Raw genomic sequence first — 21,064 nt, forward strand, 5'->3', positions numbered from 1 at the left:
GCAAGTGACGTTGCTGGTTACTTCACTGGGGGGTTGTTGGCTCTTCCATAGAATCCCTACAGTGCAGAAAGAGGCCATTCGGCCCATTGAGTCTGCAGTGACTCTCTGAAAGAGCATCCCGCCCAGGCCCAGTCCCCCGTCCTATTCCCATAACCCGTCACATTTACCATGACTAAGGGGTAACCTGCACATCTTTGGACATGAGGGGGTAATTTAGCATGGCCAATCCATCTAACCTGCGCATCTCCGGTTTCCACCCACACTCCAAAGATGTGCGGGTTAGGTTGATTGGCCCTGCTAAATTGGCCCTTGGTGCTAGGGGGATTAGTGGGGTAGATATATGGGGTTACGGGGATAGGGCCTGGGTGGGATTGTTGTTGGTGTAGGATAGATGGGCCAAATGGCCTCCGTCAGCACGGTAGAGATTCTATGAATCTATGATCTTTGGAGTGTGGGAGGAAACCGGAGAACCTAGAGGAAATCCACGCAGACGTGGCGAGAATGTGCAAATTCCACACAGACAGTGACCCGAAGCCGGAATTGAACCCGGGTCCCTGGCGCTGTGAGGCAGCAGTGCTAACCACTGTGCCACCGTGCTGTCCCTCGTTTCAAAGGTGATTTTTGTTCAGGGTCGCGAGTTTCTGCCATGTGTCTTCACGTGACTGGGCCCTGGTGGGATCCTGCCGGTGACTTTGTTGAACACGGGGACCTCGGGCCATTATCATTGTTCATACCATCTTTGACGGGGTTGGTGGTCAGATTCTGGTGAACCATCACGGTTCACCAAAGATCACCTTGACGGGCAGCCACCCCTTTGATCAAAACCTTTAAGATCCTGAGGGGTATGGACAGGGTGGGCGTGGAGAGGATGCTTCCTCTTGTGGGAGAATCTAAAACCAGGGGACCACTGTTTTAAAAAGAAGGGATTGTCAATTTAAGGTGAAGATGAGGAGAAATATTTTCTGAGGGTCTGGAACTCTTTTCCTCAAAAGGCAGTGGAAGCAGAGTCTTTGAATATTTTTAAGGCAGAACTTGATAGATTCTTGTTTAATAAGGGGGTGAAAGGTTATCTGTGGAAGGCAGGAATGTGGGGTTGAAGATCCAATCACATCAGTCATGATCTTCAAGAGTGGCGGAGCAGGCTTGAGGGGCCGAGTGGCCTACTCCTGGTCTGAATTTGTATGTTCGCATGTTTGCTGTCGGTGAGAAACACAGTCTTCCTTTGCCTGTTCGTTTTGGAGCGTACCTTGTCAGCTACCATCCCCCTGACCTTGACACCATTGGTGTCCATGCCAGGAGCAAGTAGCTCCAAGTGGCATTGCTGAAGGGATTGTTGAAGCGTACAAGCCTCTCCAGCACATTAAGGTGCTGATTTGATTTGAGGGCGGCACAGTGGTTAGCACTGCTGCCTCACAGCTCCAGGGACCTGGGTTCGATTCCCAGCTTGGGTCACTGTCTGTGTGGAGTTTGCACATTCTCCCCGTGTCTGCATGGGTTTCCTCTGGGTGCTCCGGTTTCCTCCCACAGTCCAAATATGTACGAGTTAGGTGGATTGGCTGTGCTAAATTATCCATTAGTGTCAGGGCGATCAGCAAGGTCAATATTTGGGGTTAAGGGGATAGGGCCCGGATGGGATCATTGTCAGTGCAGGCTCGATGGGCCGAATGGCTGTCTCCTGCACTGTAGTGATTCTAGGATTCACAATTGCCTTATTGCTGCATTTAACCTGTTTCTAAAACTCAGTCACAGAATGTGTTGTCATTGTATTTATTGCTGTTTGATATTTGCCCGTGAGAAGATGGTGGAGAGCCACCCTGGCCACTGTCCTGTTGGGCCATTTCAGAATTGACCACATTGCTGTGGCTCTGGAGTCACATGTAGGCCAGACCCCTGAAGGACGGCAGATTTCCTTCCCTAAAGGACATTAGTGAACCAGATGCGGTTTGTGGAACAATCCAGTAGTTACATGGTCGCATCAATGGTGCGGGTTTTATTTAATTAACCGAATTTAAGTTTATTTATTAGTGTCACCAGTAAGCTTACATTAACACTGCAACGAAGTTACTGTGAAAATCCCTGAGTCGCCACACTCTGGCGCCTGTTCGGGAGAGTTTAGATCGGCCAATGTACCTAACCAGCACGTCGTTCGGACTGTGGGAGGAAACCCATGCAAAGACAGGGAGAATGTGCAGACTCCACACGGGCAGTGACCCGAGCCGGGAATCAAACCAGGGTCCCTGGCGCTGTGAGGCAGCAGTGCTAACCACTGTGCCACCGTGCAAATTCGCTGTCGTGGTTGGATTTGAACTCCTGGTCTCCAGATTATTAATCTGGACCTCTGGGCGACTAGTCCTAAATTAGCCCGAAGGTTCTTTCTCCTCAGCTATCTTTACACTGGGGCATGTGACAGAACCTCAAACTACGTGTCAAGTTTAAATCCATGCTTTTGTTCATGTCTCCAGATGCTGACGTTTTTATCTCCAGTTGTGAGGCAGCAGCATTAAGACAGGCCGTCATCCCAAACCACAAAATTCCAACAAGTGAATAAAAAGATGAAATAGTTTTGAATAAGAAGATTATGGTGCCTGGGTTTCAGGAGCCTAATAGTCATTGGCTGCAGTTTGGACCACCACCACCACCACCACCACCACCATCTGCTTCAATCATGTCCTTTAGGGAAGGAAATTTGTGGTCCTTACCTGGTCTGGCCTACGTGGGCGGCTCAGTGGTTAGCACTGCTGCATCACAGTTACTTTAATGGACTTTAACCTGGTGTTGTGAGACTTCTCACTGTGCATCACAGTGCCAGGGGCCCAGGTTCAATTCCTGTCTGTGCAGAGTCTGCACATTCTCCCAGTGTCTGTTTCCTCCGGGTGCTCCGGTTTCCTCCCACAGTCCAAAGATGTGCCGGTTAGGTTGATTGGCCATGCTAAATTGCCCCTTATTGTCAGGGGGTTAGCAAGGTAAATAAGTGGGATTATGGGGTTAGGGCCCAGAAGGGATGGTGATTGGTGCAGACTCGATGGGCCAAATGGCCTTTTTCTGCACTGTAGGGATTCTTTGATTACTGACATGTTTGGCCTTGCCTTTAATGGCCATGAATAGCAATATGATTTATTTAATGCTCTCTAACTTCTTCTTCTCTCATTTTCAGCATTCCTCCCCAGTAGCTTCTGTATGAACACAACTCTGATTGCAATGACTGGCTGGTTTACGGATAAGAATGCAGTGGCTATACTGGGAGTGGCAGCAGGAGCCATTCTGGGATGGCCCTTCAGTGCAGCTCTTGGGTAAGCAGGTTTGAAGTGGCGATGTCAAAATTGTCTGACTTAAAGTTACCCATCGTTGTGGAATGAGTTCAGTTAGAGAAGGAGGCCATTTGACTGCAATGCATGAGGGGGGTGGAGAGAGAGAGAGTGAAAGAATCATGCGTTACAATCCGTTTCATCCCAAGAATAGATGAGCAGAGTATTCCTGTAACGCTGACACACATTAACAGATCTTTAGGCTTTATAAAGCTCTGGTGAGACCACATTTAGAATACTGCGAGCAGTATTCCAACAAACGATGTGCTAACCTTGGAGAGAGTCCAGAGGAGGTTCATGAGAATGAGCCCGGGTATGAGGGGCGTCTGAGGACTCTGGGTCTGTACTCGATGGAGTTTAGAAGGATGAGGGGGGGCATCTCATTGTAACTTACAGAATAATGAGAGGCCTGGATAGAGTGGACGTGGGGAAGATGTTTCCATTAGTGAGAGAGACTAGGATCCAAGGGCACAGCCTCAGAGTGAAGTGATGACCCTTTAGAACTGAGATGAGGAAGAATTTCTTCAGCTAGAGGGTGGTGAATCTATGGAATTCATTGCCACAGAGGGCTGTGGAGGCCAGGTCATTGGGTGCATTTAAGATAGAGATAGGTTCTTGATTGATAAGAGGGATCAAGGGTTACGGGGAAAAGGGGAATGGGGTTGAGAAACTTATCAGCCATGATTGAATGGCAGAGCAGAGTCAGTGGGCCGTACGGCCTAATTCTGCTCCTATATCTTACGGTCTTTCTTTCAAGAAACTTATGAGTTCCAATAAAATTATCTTGAAGAATTGTCTTTTTCTTTTTGCTCAATTTTTGTAACACTTTATTTCTCCTAGAGACAAGGACAGACTGAGTTCGATTGTGCCAAGGAGCTGCACTAATAATATTGTGGAGTCAACTGTTACATATTCACTTGGCATTGTTGCATTCAGTAAATCTTCTAAATCAATACTCCCTTCTCAAGATAAGAGTTTGGCGCATTGTGCCTCTTCAGCAGAGCTATCCAGTCAGGTCTTTCCCCATGGCCCTGAAGAAGCCTTTCCTTTTTTATTTTCCTCTAGGAAGAGGAAATAGCCCAGTGGTATTATCGATAGACTATTAATCCAGAAACTCTGCTGATGCTCTGGAGACCGGGGTTCGAATCCCACCACAGCAGATGGTGGAACTTGAATTCAATTAAAAACAAATCTGGAATTAAGAATCTACTGATCACCATGAAACCATTGTTGAATGTTGGAAAAACCCATCTGGTTCACTAATGTCCTTTTAGGGAAAGAAATGTGAATCCTTCCCCGGTCTGGCCTACATGCGACTCCAGATTCACAGCAATGTGGTTGACTCTCCAAGGGCAACGAGGGATGGGCAATAAATACTGGCCAGCCAGTGATGCCCATGTCCCACGAATGACTAATACTAAAATAAATACTGAAACTATGGGCGGATTCTTCCCGTCCAGATCACGCAAAGGTCTGTTGACCTCGGGCGGGATTTTCCGGTCTTGGGGCGAGCAGGCCTGGAAAACCCGTTCTATGAGTCTCACAGCTTCTACAGTGCTTGAAATTGCTCGAGGTTCTCTCAATGGAGAGCAAGTGAAGGATAGTAAACAGTAGATGGAAGAGATCTGATAAGAGGCAAAGACATTGAAATGGGGTTATTGTGTTTATTTGCTTCATCCAATCCTCTTTTTAATATTAACATTGAATCTAATCCCTGTTCTTGCAAACAATGATTCCAATTCCTGACATCATATGCTACTTGTCTTTAAGTTTTGGGGTGACACAGTGGTTAGCACAGCTGCCTCTCAGCACCAGGAACCCGGGTTCAATTCCAGCTTCGGGTCTGTGTGGAGTTTGCACATTCTCCCCGTGTCTGCGTGGGTTTCCTCCGGGTGCTCTGGTTTCCAAAGATGTGCGGGTTAGGATGATTGGCCATGCTAAGTTGACCCGTGTGTCAGTGGGATTAGCAGGGTAAATATGTGGGGTTACGGGAATAGGGCCTGGGTGGAATTGTGGTCAGTGCAGACTCGATGGGCCGAATGGCCTCCTTCTGCACTGTAGGGATTCTCAGCCCCACCCTCTTTAATATTGAGTACTGACGGAAATAATTCTTAGAACTTTACGTTGAAATGGGGGGCACTGATTTGGAAAATATACTGGATACAACAATACCAGGCAGCTAAGTGAATATGCGGTGATGAATTAATTCAGCTCCTTTACACTGTCTTTGGTGTCTTCAGAATCCATATCGCAACAGAGGATTGCAAGAATTCAGCAAAAAACAGAGTTATATTTTTTAATGATTTTATTTGAAACCTAAAGTTTCTTGAAAGACATATCTGTTAATACTAACAGAATTAGAAGTGTCCAACTGGAATACTTTGTTTATCTGTTCTTAGTGACTGAAACTGATTGTAATACACGGTCCTAATCCTTTCTCTCTCTCTCCCTGCTCATTACCCTCCTCCTGCTTTGCATCTATTGTATAGCTTTCGAAAGATGTGTGTTGTGTTGATATTTGCCTTTCTGATACACACCAGTTTATAATAGATTAAAGAAACCTCCATTGGTTTCTGACTTAAAATGAAAGATGGCATCCCAATTAATGTTTGGAGCTGGACTCGGATGAAGAAGGATCTTCTCCTGGACTGTCGACTGACCTCTTGTCTCCTTCCATTAATTTTTATTTATCTTTTTAAGCACCCTTTAATCATTCTTGCACTGCGAGCGTCGCTGGGACGGCCAGCACTTACTGCCCATCCCTAATTGCACTTGAGAAAGTGGCACAGAGCTGCCTTTTGGAAGCGCTGCAGGTACACGCAAAGTGCTTTTTGCTGTAGCAGTTTGTGACAACTGAGTGGCTCGCTCGGCCATCTCAGAGGGCAGTGAAGAGTCAAGCTCATTGCTATGGATCTGGAATCACGTGTACGCCGGATGGAGCAGCTGCCACTCGCAGAGATACAGTAAGAAGCCTCACAACACTAGGTTAAAGTCCAACAGGTTTATTTGGTAGCAAACGCCACTGGCTTTCAGAGCGCTGCCCCTTCGTCAGGCAAGTGGGAGTTCTGTTCACAAACAGGGCTTATAAAGACACAAACTCAATTTACAAAATAATGGTTGGAATGCGAGTCTTTACAGGTAATCAAGTCTTAAAAGTACAGACAATGTGAGTGGAGAGAGTGTTAAGCACAGGTTAAAGAGATGTGTATTGTCTCCAGCCGGGACAGTTAGTGAGATTTTGCTTTGGCAAAGTTCTGCACCCATGAGGACGGCCTCAACCGGGATCTTGGGTTCATGTCACACTATCTGTAACCCCCACGACTTGCCTGGGCTTGCAAAATCTCACTAACTGTCCTGTCTGGAGACAATACACATCTCTTTAACCTGTGCTTAACGCTCTCTCCACTCACATTGTCTGTACCTTTACGACTTGATTACCTGTAAAGACTCGCATTCCAACCATTATTTTGTAAATTGAGTTTGTGTCTTTATATGCCCTGTTTGTGAACAGAACTCCCACTTGCCTGACGAAGGAGCAGCGCTCTGAAAGCTAGTGGCTTTTGCTACCAAATAAACCTGTTGGACTTTAACCTGGTGTTGTGAGACTTTGTGTTTACCCCAGTTCAACACCGGCATCTCCACATCATGACTCGCAGAGATGCCAGTTAGAACAAGAACAAAGAAAATTACAGTATAGGATCAGGCCCTTCGGCCCTCCAAGCCTGCACCGACCATTCTGCCTGTCTGAACTAAAACCACCTACCCTTCCGGGAACCATATCCCTCTATTGCCATCCTATTCACGTATTTGTCCAAATGACCCTTAAAAGTCACTATCGTATCTGCTTCCACTCCCTCCCCCGGCAGCGAGTTCCAGGCACCCACCACCCTCTGTGTAAAAAAAAAAAAACTTGCCTCGTACATCTCCTTTAAACTTTGCACCTCGCACCTTAAACTTATGCCCGAGTAATTAACTCTTCCACCTGGGAAAAAGCTAATAGTGTTAATAGAGATTTTCCTGTATTAGTTAATTTAGTTTAATTTCCTTTAGCTGCCTTGGTGGGGTTTGAACTCATGACTTCAGTGTGTGAGACTAGACCTCTGGATTACTAGTCCAATAACCACAATGCCACTGTTCCCTTAAAGAACCCATTCGATGTAGTCATGTGCAGAGTACCCAGTGCAGAGTCCTGACTGAGTTTTAAAACTCACTGTTTATCTTGTTGACCAAGTCTGTTTTCTGGGATGGTTTATTTTTATAAATGTTTTAACTCCTATTTTAAATTCAGTTTTGTAACACTGACCCACATGGACTCATTTTCTCTTGCTTGTTAGGTTGCCAATAGCATTTGACCTGGTGATACTGAAGAGGAAATTCCAGAGTTTTATCCTATGGACAGTCGTGGCTTTGCTGACCTTTCTGGTAGGTTTAGAATCCGGAGGCTCATCGAGGGAGCTTGATCAGGAATTCTGTACAGAATAAGCTTTGTCCTGGTTCCAAATATAGGTCACCCTTACGCTAGCACCTCATTCATGCATGTCAGGAGCTTGTTTGACAGAGAGTCGGCAGCCTGCCCCCTTCAGGAGGACTTTATCCTTCCATGGGATATGGGTGTTTCGGGCATATGGGTTTGTTCTTGACCTGAGTGCTTGGCCTTTGGATTTAATTTGATTTATTATTGTCATAGAGTAAATCGTAATTTAATGACGGGATTTGAATCTGTGTCCCCACAGGGTTAGCCTGGGTTTCTGGATTACTAGCCCAGTGACATTACTACCAGCCTACCCTGTTTCCCAAGAGGAATCTCCTCTTTTTTATTACTTTTGTTAGGGACCAGATCAGAAATTCCCAAGCTACATTATGAAGCTAGCCTGGATCCCGACTATTTTTGATTTTGGCATACTCCAGATATGATTCTATTGACTCACTCAGAAGTTTTTATTAAAACAAATGTTGTTTAACAAAAATCAATTGGCATAACTTTTACCAATTGAAATACTTAAACATAAGGTGTAATTCTTAACTGCTAGCTATCTCTATTAGTTCCAATTTAAGCAATATTCTCCATAGACATAAACTCCTCAAAATCAGTTGACAAAACACACAGGTTTACATGGGTTGCTAGTCTTCCAACCTTTTAACAGCTCTGGACAGAGATACAGAGAGAGACACCTGTCTTCTGGCTCTCAAACAGCAGCCTCCACAGAAAGACCTGTCTTTTAAGCAGCAGAAATCCAGACAGAGGGGGAAAACACCTCTTGCCTTTTAGAGACCTCTGGAGAGAGATACCTCTCTTCCAGCAGGTCCCAGACGGCAGTTTCCAGAGAGAGAAAGAGCTGCTGCTCCTTTCAGATTCAAATAGCGGCTGTCTGTTTATATCTCTCTTTCTCTATGTCCAGCACCTCCCATTAGCATGTGGCACACACATGTGTAATATTTACTTTATCATTGCCCCATAAGGAGAAACATTTGGTCCACATTTATTTTATCAATCGCTTTTAAAATTTTATATGATTCGATCAGACCCACTCTCATCCTTCTAAACTCCACACCTAATATTACACCCCACTCTGAAAATCCCAGGGGACAACCCAAAATAATAACCAAACTGCATTAGCTCAAGCCCCCCAGTAAGTAGGGGAGGTGCTAACCACCTTGCCACCCCTGGTTATTACTGTGGTTATTAACCTGGTGGTTATTGTGTCCTGGGATGTGTTGTAGAGGGAATTCCAACAAAACAAGCTCTGAGGACACTGTACCGGTGCAATATTCTCTTCCTGACAAGTCCAGTCCATCTCCTCGCGAGAAGTGTGTGTCCAGGTGGAGTTGATGTGAGTTGAACTTGGGCTGTTTCCTCCTCCATGAGATTCTGGTGATTTCTCCCAAAGCACACTTATCATTTTCCCCATTCCAGATCGATCTTCCTAAGACCACACTAAAACATTAGGTGTTTCACTCCAGATAAGATTCTACTGACCCACTCGGAAGTTTTTGTTAAAATAAATTTATTTAACAAAAATCAATTAGCATAACTTTTGAAGACAGGTCTCTCTCTGGAGGCTGCAGTTTGAGAGTCAGAGGACAGGTGTGTCTCTCTGTATCTCCATCCAGTGCTGTTAAAAGGCTGCAAGACCAACACCCCATGTAAGCCTGTGTGTTTTGTCAACCGATTCTGAGGAGGAGTTTACGTCTATGGGGAATGTTGCTGATCTCTTATTGTAAGTTAAAGGCTTTGCCAATTTCTTATCCACCCAGTACGTTGCGGTTGTATCTCTCTGCATCAGTACCCAACTTGGGGCAGTTATCCTGCTTCCCAGCCACAAGATCTTAGCGTACCCATCCACACTTTCCCCTCCCTGCTCCATCGAATGCCACCCCACCTCGAGGATGAGAGCATGAATGAGAACAAAAAAAGGTACAGCACAGAAACAGACCCTTCAGCCTTCCGAACCCTAGTCGATCATGAGCCCTTTTATGCTCCGCTATATTTTGGTGAGTCAGGAGGTTGAGTGTTCAAGTCCCACTCCAGGGTTCGAGTACAAAAATTTAGGCTGGCACTCCAGTGCAGTCATCGAATCATAAAATCCCTACAGTACAGAAGGAGGCCATTTGGCCCAATTAGCCTTCACGGGCAACAGTCCCACCCAGGCCCTATCCCCGTAACCCCAAGTATTCACCTGGCTAATCCCTCTGACGCTAAGGGGCAATTTAGCACGGCCAATCAGCCTAACCCACACATCTTTGTACTGTGGGAGGAAGCCAGAGCACCCGGAGGAAACTCGCGCAGACACCCAAGCCAGGAATCGAACTCGGGTCCTTGGTGTTGTGAGGCAGCAGTGCTAACCATTGTGCTGCCAGCAGTCCTGAGAGAGTGCTGCACTGTTAGAGGTGTCGCCCCCTGGGTGAGACTATAAACCCAAGGCCCTGTCTGCACCAGGGAGTGGATGTTTTTTAAAAAAAAATCACGTGGCACTATTTCAAATAAAAAATGGAAAGTCCCAGTGTCCTGGCCAACATTCGCCCCTCCGAATCACAGCATCACAGAAACAGATTGTCTGATCATTATCACAATGGGAGCTTACTGTGCACAAACTGGTTTTGCCACATTACAACAGTGACTGCTCTTCAGAAAGCACTTGATTGGTTGTAACGTGCTTTGGGATGTCCTGAGGTCAGGAAAGGTGCTATTTAAATGCAAGTGTTTCCTCTTTGACGAACTGCTGTTGCCTGAATTTACCTAATCAAGGACATTTTTTGTTTGTTTGTATTGCAGCTCCCCCTTGTGTTAGTGGACAGCTATTACTACGGGAAGGTGGTGATCACCCCCCTGAGAATAGTCATTTACAATGTCTTTACCCCACATGGACCTGACATTTACGGTAAGCTTTTGCTTGTGCACACGGGCAAAGAAGGGCTTCTTTGTATAAAAAAACCAAATATGGTTGGATATTTAAGGCCACAATGTGAGAATAGAATCCCTACAGTGCAGAAGGAGGCCATTTGGCCCATCGTGCCTGCACCAACCCCACATGTTACCCAGGCCCAACCCTCCCCTCAACGTGTTCGTCTGCATAATGCCCGTAACAACACAAATTTACCACGGCCAATCTACCTAACCTACACATCTTTGAACACTATGGGTCAATTTAGCATGGCCAATTCGCCTATTCCGCACATGAGGGTGGCACAGTGGTTAGCACCGCTGTTTCACAACGCCGGGGACCCGGGTTCGATTCCCGACTTGGATCACTGTCTGTGTGGTGTTTGCACGTTCTCCTTGTGTCTGCGTGTCCAAAGATGTACAGGTTAAGTGCATTGGCCAAGCTAGATTCTCCCTCCGTGTACCCAAACACATGCTGGAGTGCAGTGACTAGGGGATTTTCACAGTAACTTCATTGTAGTGTTAATGTAAGCCTACTTGTGACACTAATAAATAAAATTTAAAACTCTCTTGGACTGTGGGAGGAAACCGGAGCACCCGAAGGAAACCCACACAGACACGGGGAGAACGTGCGAACTCCACACACTGACCCAAGCCAGGAATTGAATCTGGGTCCCTGGTGCTGTGAGACAGCAGTGCTAACCACTGTGCCACCCTCCTGTGGGTTAGGTGAATTGGCCATGCTAAATTGCCCCAATAGTGTTCATCCCCGAATCGCCACACTCTGGCACCTGTTTGGGTACACTGAGGGAGAATTTAGCATGGCCAATGCACCTAATCAGCACGTCTTTTGGACTGTGGGAGGAAACCAGAGCACCCGGAGGAAACCCATGTAGACACGGGGAGAATGTGCGAATTCCACACAGACAGTGACCCAAGCCGGGGATTGAACCCAGATCCCTGGTGCTGTGAGGCAGCAGTGCTAACCACCATGCCGGCCACAGTGAAGTATGGTAAACTATACTTCGGTAAGAAGTCTCACAACACCAGGTTAAAGTCCAACAGGCTTATTTGGAATCACGAGCTTTTGGAGCGCTGCTCCTTCATCAGGTGAGTGTCACTGATGATGAAGGAGCAGCGCCCCGAAAGTTCGTGATTCCAAATAAACCTGTTGGACTTTAATCTGGTGTTGTGAGACTACCTACTGTGCCCCACCCCAGTCCAACGCCGGCATCTCCACATCAAAATATACTTCACCACGTGTTTGGCTCAGAATTACAAAAGCTGCCACTGCTCAATTTAATTGTGTTGTTTACTGAGCTTTAACTAAATGTGTCCTGAACACTGTGACCGCCCCCCCCCCCCCCCCCCCATGTTGGATTATCATTTTGAATAAAGGCAGAGCGAGCATGAGAGCAAAGGTCTGTCAGTAATATTCGCGCCTTTATGATTGATTGTGACCATAATGGTGTTGGGTGCTAAACACCATGAAATTATCATTTTAAAATAGGACTTGAATCAGGACAACATGGAGGGAGGTCGGTTCTGAAGTTCCCAACAATGGTCACTGATTGTGTTCGGAATCTTCTCTCTCAAGTTTCTCGTTCCCTACAGACAAAAAGAACGTGGTCAACAAATTGGCAAGCAACTTGAACAAAGTAGCTTGCCAATTTGTTGACCACGGGGCAGCACAGTGATCAGCACTGCGGCCTCATTGCACCAGAGACCCGGGTTCAATTCCCGGCTTGGGCCACTGTCTGTGTGGAGTCTGCACGTTCTTCCCATTATCTGCGTGGGTTTCCTCCGGGTGCTCCGGTTTCCTCCCACAGTCTGAAAGACCTGCTGGTTAGGTGCATTGGCCGTGCTAAATTCTCCCTCAGTGTACCCGAACAGGCGCCGGAGTGTGGTGGCAAGGGGAATTTCACATTAACTTAATTGCAGTGTTAATGTAAGACTACTTGTGACTAATAAATAAATAAACTTTAGTAAATAAACTTTAAAAATATCTATTTTGCCGTGACAGTATGTTCTTGATAAACCGTTATCAAGAGATTTTGGCTCTATTATCCAGGAATTTGAATTCAGCAACCTTGAATAAAAGTAGATTGTGTTTATCAGGACAGATGGGTGAGTGAGTCAGATCATGTTCCTTTCACCTCTGCAGTCTGCAAATAACACTTTTTTTTTTCTAATGGGGTTATCAGTATTTTGTTCCCATGACTGGAGGCAGCACGGTGGCACAGTGGTTAGCACTGCTGCCTCACAGTGCCAGGGACCCGGGTTTGATTCTGGCCTTGGGTCACTGTCTGTGCGAAGTCTGCACGCTCTTCTTATGTCTGCATGTGTTTCCTCCGGGTGCTCCGGTTTCCTCCCATACTCTAAAGATGTGCAGGTTAGATGGGTTGGCCATGATCAATGTCTGGGGGTTAGAGGGGTTAGGGCAGTGGATTGGGCCTAGGTGGAGAACTTTCAGAGGGCCAGTGCAGACTTGATGAGCTGAATGGCCTCTTCTGCGCTGTTGGGATTCTATGATTGTATACCCAAACACTAATACTTTTTCATCCATAAATTCTGCAAATGGTTTAGCAGTTATGGAGCTTGAGTATTGCTGAAGTTTTTCATCTTGCACTCATCAGGACACTTCGCAAAAATGCCAAATGTGAAAGGGAACAACAGTTTACACTTCACGAGAAGAGTGTGCCAATTGGTAAAGAAGTTGCCAGGCAGAATGCATCAGTTCACCGATAACTGACAGTTAACTGCCAAGCTTTGTTTAAATTAAAGGTTGCCTTGTCCCACGAATGATTGGTCAAGGTATCACCCAGGGCAATGAACCACAGAATATTGCTGTTGTCTATTCTGTTCAGCTGAATTAGTTCCCTGTTTTTCTCCTGCCATTTGGTACTCTTGCGAATTGTCCTGATGAGCACAAGGCAAGAAGCTTCAACTGCATGTGCCTTTTTCAGCAATACTCAATACATTCTGCACTGTATTAAAATTTGATTATATAGACCGGTCTGCAAATGGATGGCGGAAATCCTTTTGGTAACTTCTGTTTGCTTGGAAATCTCTCTTGTGCATTTTCTACCCCAAGTGTTGTGAAAACCCAACTTTCAGAGCGCTAGCCAGTTGTTAATATTGGTACCTTAGGTTGTCAAGTTGATCACCGTGAAGAACTATGTATTCTAGGGGAGGCAATGCCCTGGTGGTATTATTGCTGGATTATTAATCCAGAAACTCAGTTAATGTTCTGGGGACCTGGGTTCGAATCCCAGCACGGCAGCTGGTGGAATTTGAATTCAATAAAATACACCTGGAATTAAGATTCTAACGATGCCCACGAAACCATTGTCGGAAAAACCCATCTGATTCACCAATGTCCTTTAGGGAAGGAAATCTGTGGTCCTTACCTGGTCTGGCCTACATGTGACTCCAGAGCCACAGCAATGTGGCTGACTCTCAGCAAGCCACTCAGTTGTATCAGTCGCTCAAGAAGGCAGCTCACCACCACCTTCTTGAGGGCAACTAGGGGATGGGCAATAAATGCTGGCCAGACAGCGACGCCCATGTCCCACCAATGGAAAAAAAGAAAAGTAGAAATACTGGATCTGTGGAATTCGCTGCCCCAAAGTGCGGTGGATGCTGGGACAGTGAGTAAATTTGAGGAGTTAGACAGATTTTTAATTGGCAATGGGTTGAAGGGTTATGGGGAGAAGGCAGGAAAATGGGGATGAGGAGCACATCAGCCATGATCGAATGGCGGAGCAGACTCGATGGACCGAATGGCCTAATTCTGCTCCTATGTCTTATGAACTTATGAATATTGTAATCCATATTGGGAGTGGTTGGATTATGGAAAACCTCATTACTGGATGATGGAATGTGTATGAGCTAATTTTAACTACATGAAGGCTTTGAAAGTGGGATCATTTGAAGTGTGAATTTCCCCTTTAATTCTATCGCACTGCACCATCTGACCACACGATGGCTCTCTTGAGCCAAGAGCTTGACCGGTAATATGTTGACTTAAGCAGACCATTGTTAGGCTCCTGGGAATGGAGAAACATACCAGGTACACAACTCTTGATTGCAGAGCCTACGCAGTGTGTCACCCGTGGCCCAAGTTAGTAGCACTCTTGCTTCTGAATCACAAAGATTCCTAGTTCAAATCCCATCCCAGGCCTGGAACACACAAATCCAGGCTAACACTCCAGTGGAGCGCTGAGGATGTGCTGCCCTGCCAGAAGGTCTTTTGGATGAGACATTAAACTGCTGTCCTGTCTCGTGTGGATGTAAAATCTCCCCTAGCGCTATTTTGAAACAGAACAGGGGTGTCCTCCTGGGCCAATGACTATCAGAAAAGCAGATTGTCAAGCTATTATCATGTCGCTGTTTGTTGGGAGCTTGCTGTATGCAAATCGGTCACTGCCTTTCCCATGTTACAACAGTTCAAAAGGAAAGCGCTTTGAGATGTGTAGGTTAGGAAGATTAGCCATGGTAAATGTGCAGGGTTACGGGGACACATGGTGGCACAGTGGTTAGCACTGCTGCCTCACAGCGCCAGGGACCTGGATTTGATTCGCAGCTTGGGTCACTGTCTGTGCAGAATCTGCAACTTCTCCGTGTCTGCGTGGGTTTCCTCCCGGTGCTCCGGTTTCCTCCCACAGTCTGAAAGATGTGCTGGTTAGGTGGATTGGCCATGCCAAATCCTCCCCCAGTGTACCCGAACAGGTACCTGAGTGTGGCAACTAGGGGATTTTCACAGTAACTTCATTGCAGCGTTAATGTAAACCGACCTGTGACACCAATAAATAAACTTTAAACATTTCCTCTGAAAGAGGGTTAATTTATAGGATTGTATTCTGCTACACTGCTCTATCTTACCACAGGGTGGCAGCTTTGAGACTAAATCAAAGTTTGTCCATTTTTTCCCCATTACTCAGGGTCTGAGTGTTTGCTATTGCAATAATAGGAAAACACCTGATACAATAACTGCTAATGGCTCGAGGTGCTTCACGAGAGCGTAATGGCACAGAAATTGACACCAAGTCAAAGGAGGATGCCAAAAGCTTGGTCACAAGGAGGGTCTTGGAGAGGGGGGAGAGGTAGAAATCCAGAGGGGTTTGGAGCAGGGGGGAGCCCAGCAGCTTAAAGCACTGCCGTCAATGATGGTATGAAGGAATTCACCAGAATGGGAAGCCTGTGGAGTTCTTGGTCATTGTGATAGTTCATAGAATCAGAGAATCCCTACAGTGCAGAAGAGGCCATTTGGCCCATCGGGTTTGCACCGACTCTCTGACAGAGTATATTCCCAGGCCCTCTTCCCCCGCCCCATCCCTATAATTCCACACATTTCCCATGGCTAATCCGTCCAACCTACACATCTTTGGGATGTGGGAAGAAACCGGGGCACCCGGAGGAAACCCACGCAGACATGGGGAGAACATGCAAACTCCACACAGTCAGTGACCCCGAGGCCGGAATTGAACCTGGGTCCCTGGCGCTGTGAAGCAGCAGTGCTAACCACTGTGCCACCGTGCTTGGGGGAAAAAAAAGTGGGTCAGGTGTGCTTTGGTCATCATCCAATAACACATTTTAAGAAGTGCTACCTGTGTGGACATGGAGTGAAGCCAAGGCTGGGTCCAGGCGTGATGCCGCTATGATCAAACAGTCTGCCAGACCTCTTTCATTTTACAGAGGGCCATTGACATTTAAGGTAGGGGGAAGAATAATCTGGTGGAAGCGCCCCTCTTTCTAGGTGTGTACAACTTTCCAATGATGTTTCTATTCGTGAGGCTGGAGCAATTTTCCTTTCACCCACCCGGGTGTAGTTTTTTAATTTCTAGTGAATTCAACATCTCACTGCAGAATCTCCGCAATGAGGGATTTGAAGCCATGATGTACTTACTCTGGAAGCAGCGTCAATGGAGTAATTACTAGCCTTACTCGCTGCTTTTCTGGCTGTGGTCGAGTAATCTAAACTCTGCAGATCCTCATCAAGTATTTATCCAATTCCCCTTTGAAAGTTAACATTGAATTTGCTTTTAGAAACCCTTCATGATCATAACTTGTGGTTATATAAAATTAAATCTCCTAAACTCCCGTCTAATTCTAGCAGGGGAGGTGATGGCCTAGTGGTATTATCGCTAGACTACTAATCCAGAAACTGGGCTAATGTCCTGAGGACCTGGGTTCGAATCCCACCACGGCAGATGGTGGAATTTGAATTCAATAAAAAATACCTGGAATCTACTGATCCACGAAACCATTGTCGATTGTCGGGAGAAACCCACCTGGTTCACTAATGTCCTTTCGGGAAAGAAAGTTCACCAGGATGTTTGTTGCCTGGTCTCGAGGGCATTGACCACGAGGAGACGTTGAATAAACTAGGATTGTTTCCACTGGGAAGACGGAGGTTGAGGGGAAACTTCATAGAGGTCTACAAAATGATGAGAGGCACAGACAGGGTGGATAGTCAGAGGCTTTTCTTCCAGAGTGGAAGCGTAAATTACAAGGAGGCACAGGCTCAAGGTGAGAGGGGGAAAGTTTCATGCAGAGAGTGGTGGGTGCCTGGAACGCGCTGCCAGAGGAGGTGGTGGAAGCAGGCACATTAGCAAAAAGAGGCATCTGAATAGATACAAGATTAGGGAGGGAAAAGAGCGATACGGTCTGAGAAAGAGCAGAAGGGTTTTTTATTTAGTTTAGTTAGGGCATCATGATCGGCACGGGCTTGGGAGGGCCGAAGGGCCTGTTCCTGTGCTGTACTTTTCTTTGTTCTTTTGCTCTTTTTGGAAGGAAATCTGCCGTCCTTACCTGGTCTGGCCTGTATGTGACTCCAGAGCCACAGCAACGTGGTTGACCCTCAACTGTCCTCTGAAATAGCCTAGCAAGTCACTCAGTTCAAGGGCGACTAGGGATGGGCAATAAATGCTGGCCCAGCCAGCGACGCCCATGTCCCCCGAATGAAGAAAAAAGGCATTCATTTGTTGATGACCGTAAGTTACCTCATGGGTGAGTGAGAGTACATATATACAGTTCTACCTATTATCTTGTTACAGTGTTTACATTGATAAAAATAAACTGTAAAGATCAGTATCTACAAGCGGGAATTCCTGGCCTAAATATCAGCTAATCGTTATGGAGGCAGCAACATTTTTATTTCTGAATGCTGTTTCCTGATCATTTTCTATAAACTTGCAGAGAGGAATTCTCCCAGCGGCTTGCATCTGTTTGGAATCCAACTGTTCCCCGCTACCTGACCCTCTGAGCAGTGAATGGGTGGATGGTAAATCATTAATTTTCAGGCTGTTTGAACAGGTGAATCATGATGGAGAGAGCAGGCTGTAACACACTGACCACTGAAAGCTGTGCGTCACCGGCTCACTCAGCTGTCTCTGTGACGCAGCTGCTGCCTGCCCGTTTTCGATTGTGGCCTGTCAGCTTAAACCAAGCAGAACCGCTCGGGAAGCTAATCTTTGGATGAGCTTCAATTATGAGCTGTAGGAGAAGAGTTGAGTCATGCCTTCTCACCCCAGCCCCCTTTCCCTATTGCCTCGGTCACGAGCAATATAGTGTGCCATAGAATTCCGACAGTGCAGAAGGAGGCCATTTGACCCACTGAGTCTGCACTGGCTCTCCGAAACAGCATCCCACCCCAAGGCCTACAACCCATCCCTTAACCCTGCGCGTTTATCATGGCTACTTCACTTGAGTTACACAGCTTTGGACACCTAAGGGACGGTTTACAATTACCAATCCACCAAACCTGCACATCTCTGGACACGAAGGAACAATTTAGCATGGTCAATCCATCTAACCTGCACATCTTTGGACACTCGGGGGCAATTTACCATGGCCAATCCATCTAATGTACACACAATTTGACACGGAGGTAATTCAGCACGGCCAGTCCACCTAACCTGCACATCTTTGGACTGTGGAAGGAAACCGGAGCACCCAGCGGAAACCCACGCAGACACGGGGAGAACGTGCAAACTCCACACAGACAGTGACCCGAGGCCGGAATCAAACCCAGGTCCCTGGCACTGTGAGGCAACAGTGCCAACCACTATGCCACCCTGTGCTGCCCCTTCTCCACTCTCTGTGTGGGTGCTGCCTTTTCTGCTTGACTCTATATCAATATGCTTCTGAAGGACTGTGAATGGAATAGCAGTTGCGTGGCTTACTGTTACATATTACTCACAACCTGGGGAGGGTGGGGTGGTCCATGATTGCGGAACAAAGGCCCACAAGGGAAGGAGCAACAGTGGCCTTTGCTCATTCCAGTTGTTTTGCAACGTTTTTGGATCCATTTTCTTCCACTTGCCAACTTATCAACTGATATAAGAAGTTGATTTCAATGGTGTGTTGAACAGCCTGTCCCAAGCCATTCAATTTCAGTAACAAGTCTGTAATTCATTAGTGAACATTGATGTGAAATGATCCAAACGTTCCTGGATGGCCAGTTTGATCAGTTACTTATTTAGCCTCCCGTAAGCCTTTGATGTATCACTGGTGATGCTGTCGACAAGGTCACTTTATATAGAGGCCCCAATTAGGTGAATAATTTTATATATTGCACATGATTTCTACAGCATTCATTGCTTGAAGCATAATCATAGAATCCCTACAGTGCAGAAGGAGGCCATTCGGCCCATCGAACCTGCACCGACCACAATCCCACCCAGGTCCTATCCCCGTAACCCCACGAATTTACCCAGCTAGTCCCCCTGACATTAGGGGAAATTTAGCAGGGCCAATCAGCCTAACCTGCACATCTTTGGAGTGTGGGAGGAAACCCACGCAAACACGGGGAGAACGTGCAAACTCCACACAGACAGTGACCCAAGGCCAGAATCGAACCCAGGTTCCTGGCGCTGTGCGGCAGCAGTGCTGACCACTGTGCCACCCTGCCGCCCGTTCATGGTCATTGCTGGGCATTTTCTTTCTCTTCAAAAAAAAATTGTATCGTTCTGCTCACCTGGCTAGATCATTTAACACTCACTATCCTGTTTGTGTTGATATGACTTAAGCAGTGAATACATTTGAAGATAATGCTAATTATACTCGGTCGGTTCCTAGGTATTAAAGTTAAAGTTTATTTGTTAGTCGCAAGTTGGCTTACATTAACACTGCAATGAAGTGACTGTGAAAATCCCCTAGTCGCCACACTCCGGCGCCTGCTCAGGTACACCTGAGGGAGAAGTTAGCACGGCCAATGCACCTAACCAGCACATCTTTCAGACTGTGGGAGGAAACCGGAGCACCCGGAGGAAACCCACGCAGACACGGGGCGAATGTGCAGACTCCACACAGACAGTGACCCGAGGCTGGAAGTCGAACCCAGGTCCCTGGTGCTGTGAGGCAGCAATATTAAGCACTGCGCTATTATGGTTTTGTGGGAAATTTATGACATCTTGGCATTTTTTCAATTCTGGCCTTTTACATGGACACATCCCCCGCTTTAATTGGTGGCTGGACCTTCAGCCTTCTCAGTCCCAAGTTCTGGAATTCCCCCACTAAACTTTACCACCTCCCCCTCATCTTGCAGAGACACTTTTAGAACTCATCGGTTCATCCAGACTTTTGTCCCGGTGTGTTTGGGTCTGATGGTGCTGCTGTGAGATGAATTCTTGTTAAAGAGCCAGATAAATTCAAGTTATTGTTGGATTCTAATCAGAAGCTGAAGAAATTCACACATCCTTCAGCTGGCCATGTGCAGCAAGAGCAGAAATAGAATTGTCATCTGAGTTAATAACACCATGGATAGAAGCAGGGGTAGGCCAACTGGACCTTCAGGCCTCCCCCGCCATCCAATAGGATCATGGCTGATCTATTCCGGCCTCAGCTCCTTTTCCGTGCCTCTATTCCTCGATCTAGCGAATATTTATCCACCTCCGCCTTAAATACTTCCAATGATCCAGCCTCTCTGCCACCCTTTGGGGCAGAGAATTCCAGAGGTTCACCACCCTCTGCAGGAATAAATTTCTGCTCACCTTTAAATGACAGGCCCTTTATCTTGTCGCTATGTCCCCTTGTTCAAGACTCTCCCAAAGAACAAAGAAAATTAAAGCACAGGATCAGGCCCTTCGGCCCTCCAAGCCTGCACCGACCATACTGCCCGACTTGACTAAAACCCCCTACCCTTCCAAGGACCATATCCCTCTGTTCCCATCCTATTCATATATTTGTCAAGACGCCCCTTAAAAGTCACTATCGTATCTGCTTCCACTACCTCCCCTAGCAATGAGTTCCAGGCAACCACTACTCTGTGTAAAAAAAAAAATCTGCCTCGTATATCTCCTTTAAACCTTGCCTCTCGCACCTTAAAACTGTGCCCCCTAGTAATTGACTCTTCCACCCGAGGAAAAAGCTTCTT

General features: G+C 46.6%; 1 protein-coding gene across 3 annotated transcripts in view; it reads left to right on the plus strand.

Annotated features, from left to right (window-relative positions):
- The window catches only part of alg9 (ALG9 alpha-1,2-mannosyltransferase), a 292,047-nt gene that overhangs the window by 12,348 nt on the left and 258,635 nt on the right, over positions 1-21,064 (plus strand). For all 3 annotated transcript variants that reach the window (XM_078198978.1, XM_078198979.1, XM_078198981.1), the window contains exons 6-8: positions 3,155-3,290; positions 7,640-7,727; positions 10,579-10,684. In XM_078198978.1, the coding sequence (XP_078055104.1) occupies positions 3,155-3,290; positions 7,640-7,727; positions 10,579-10,684 (330 nt within the window). The remainder of the gene's footprint in view (positions 1-3,154; positions 3,291-7,639; positions 7,728-10,578; positions 10,685-21,064) is intronic.

The sequence above is a fragment of the Mustelus asterias genome, chromosome 27 (assembly GCF_964213995.1).
Source record: "Mustelus asterias chromosome 27, sMusAst1.hap1.1, whole genome shotgun sequence".
NCBI classification, from domain to species: domain Eukaryota; kingdom Metazoa; phylum Chordata; class Chondrichthyes; order Carcharhiniformes; family Triakidae; genus Mustelus; species Mustelus asterias.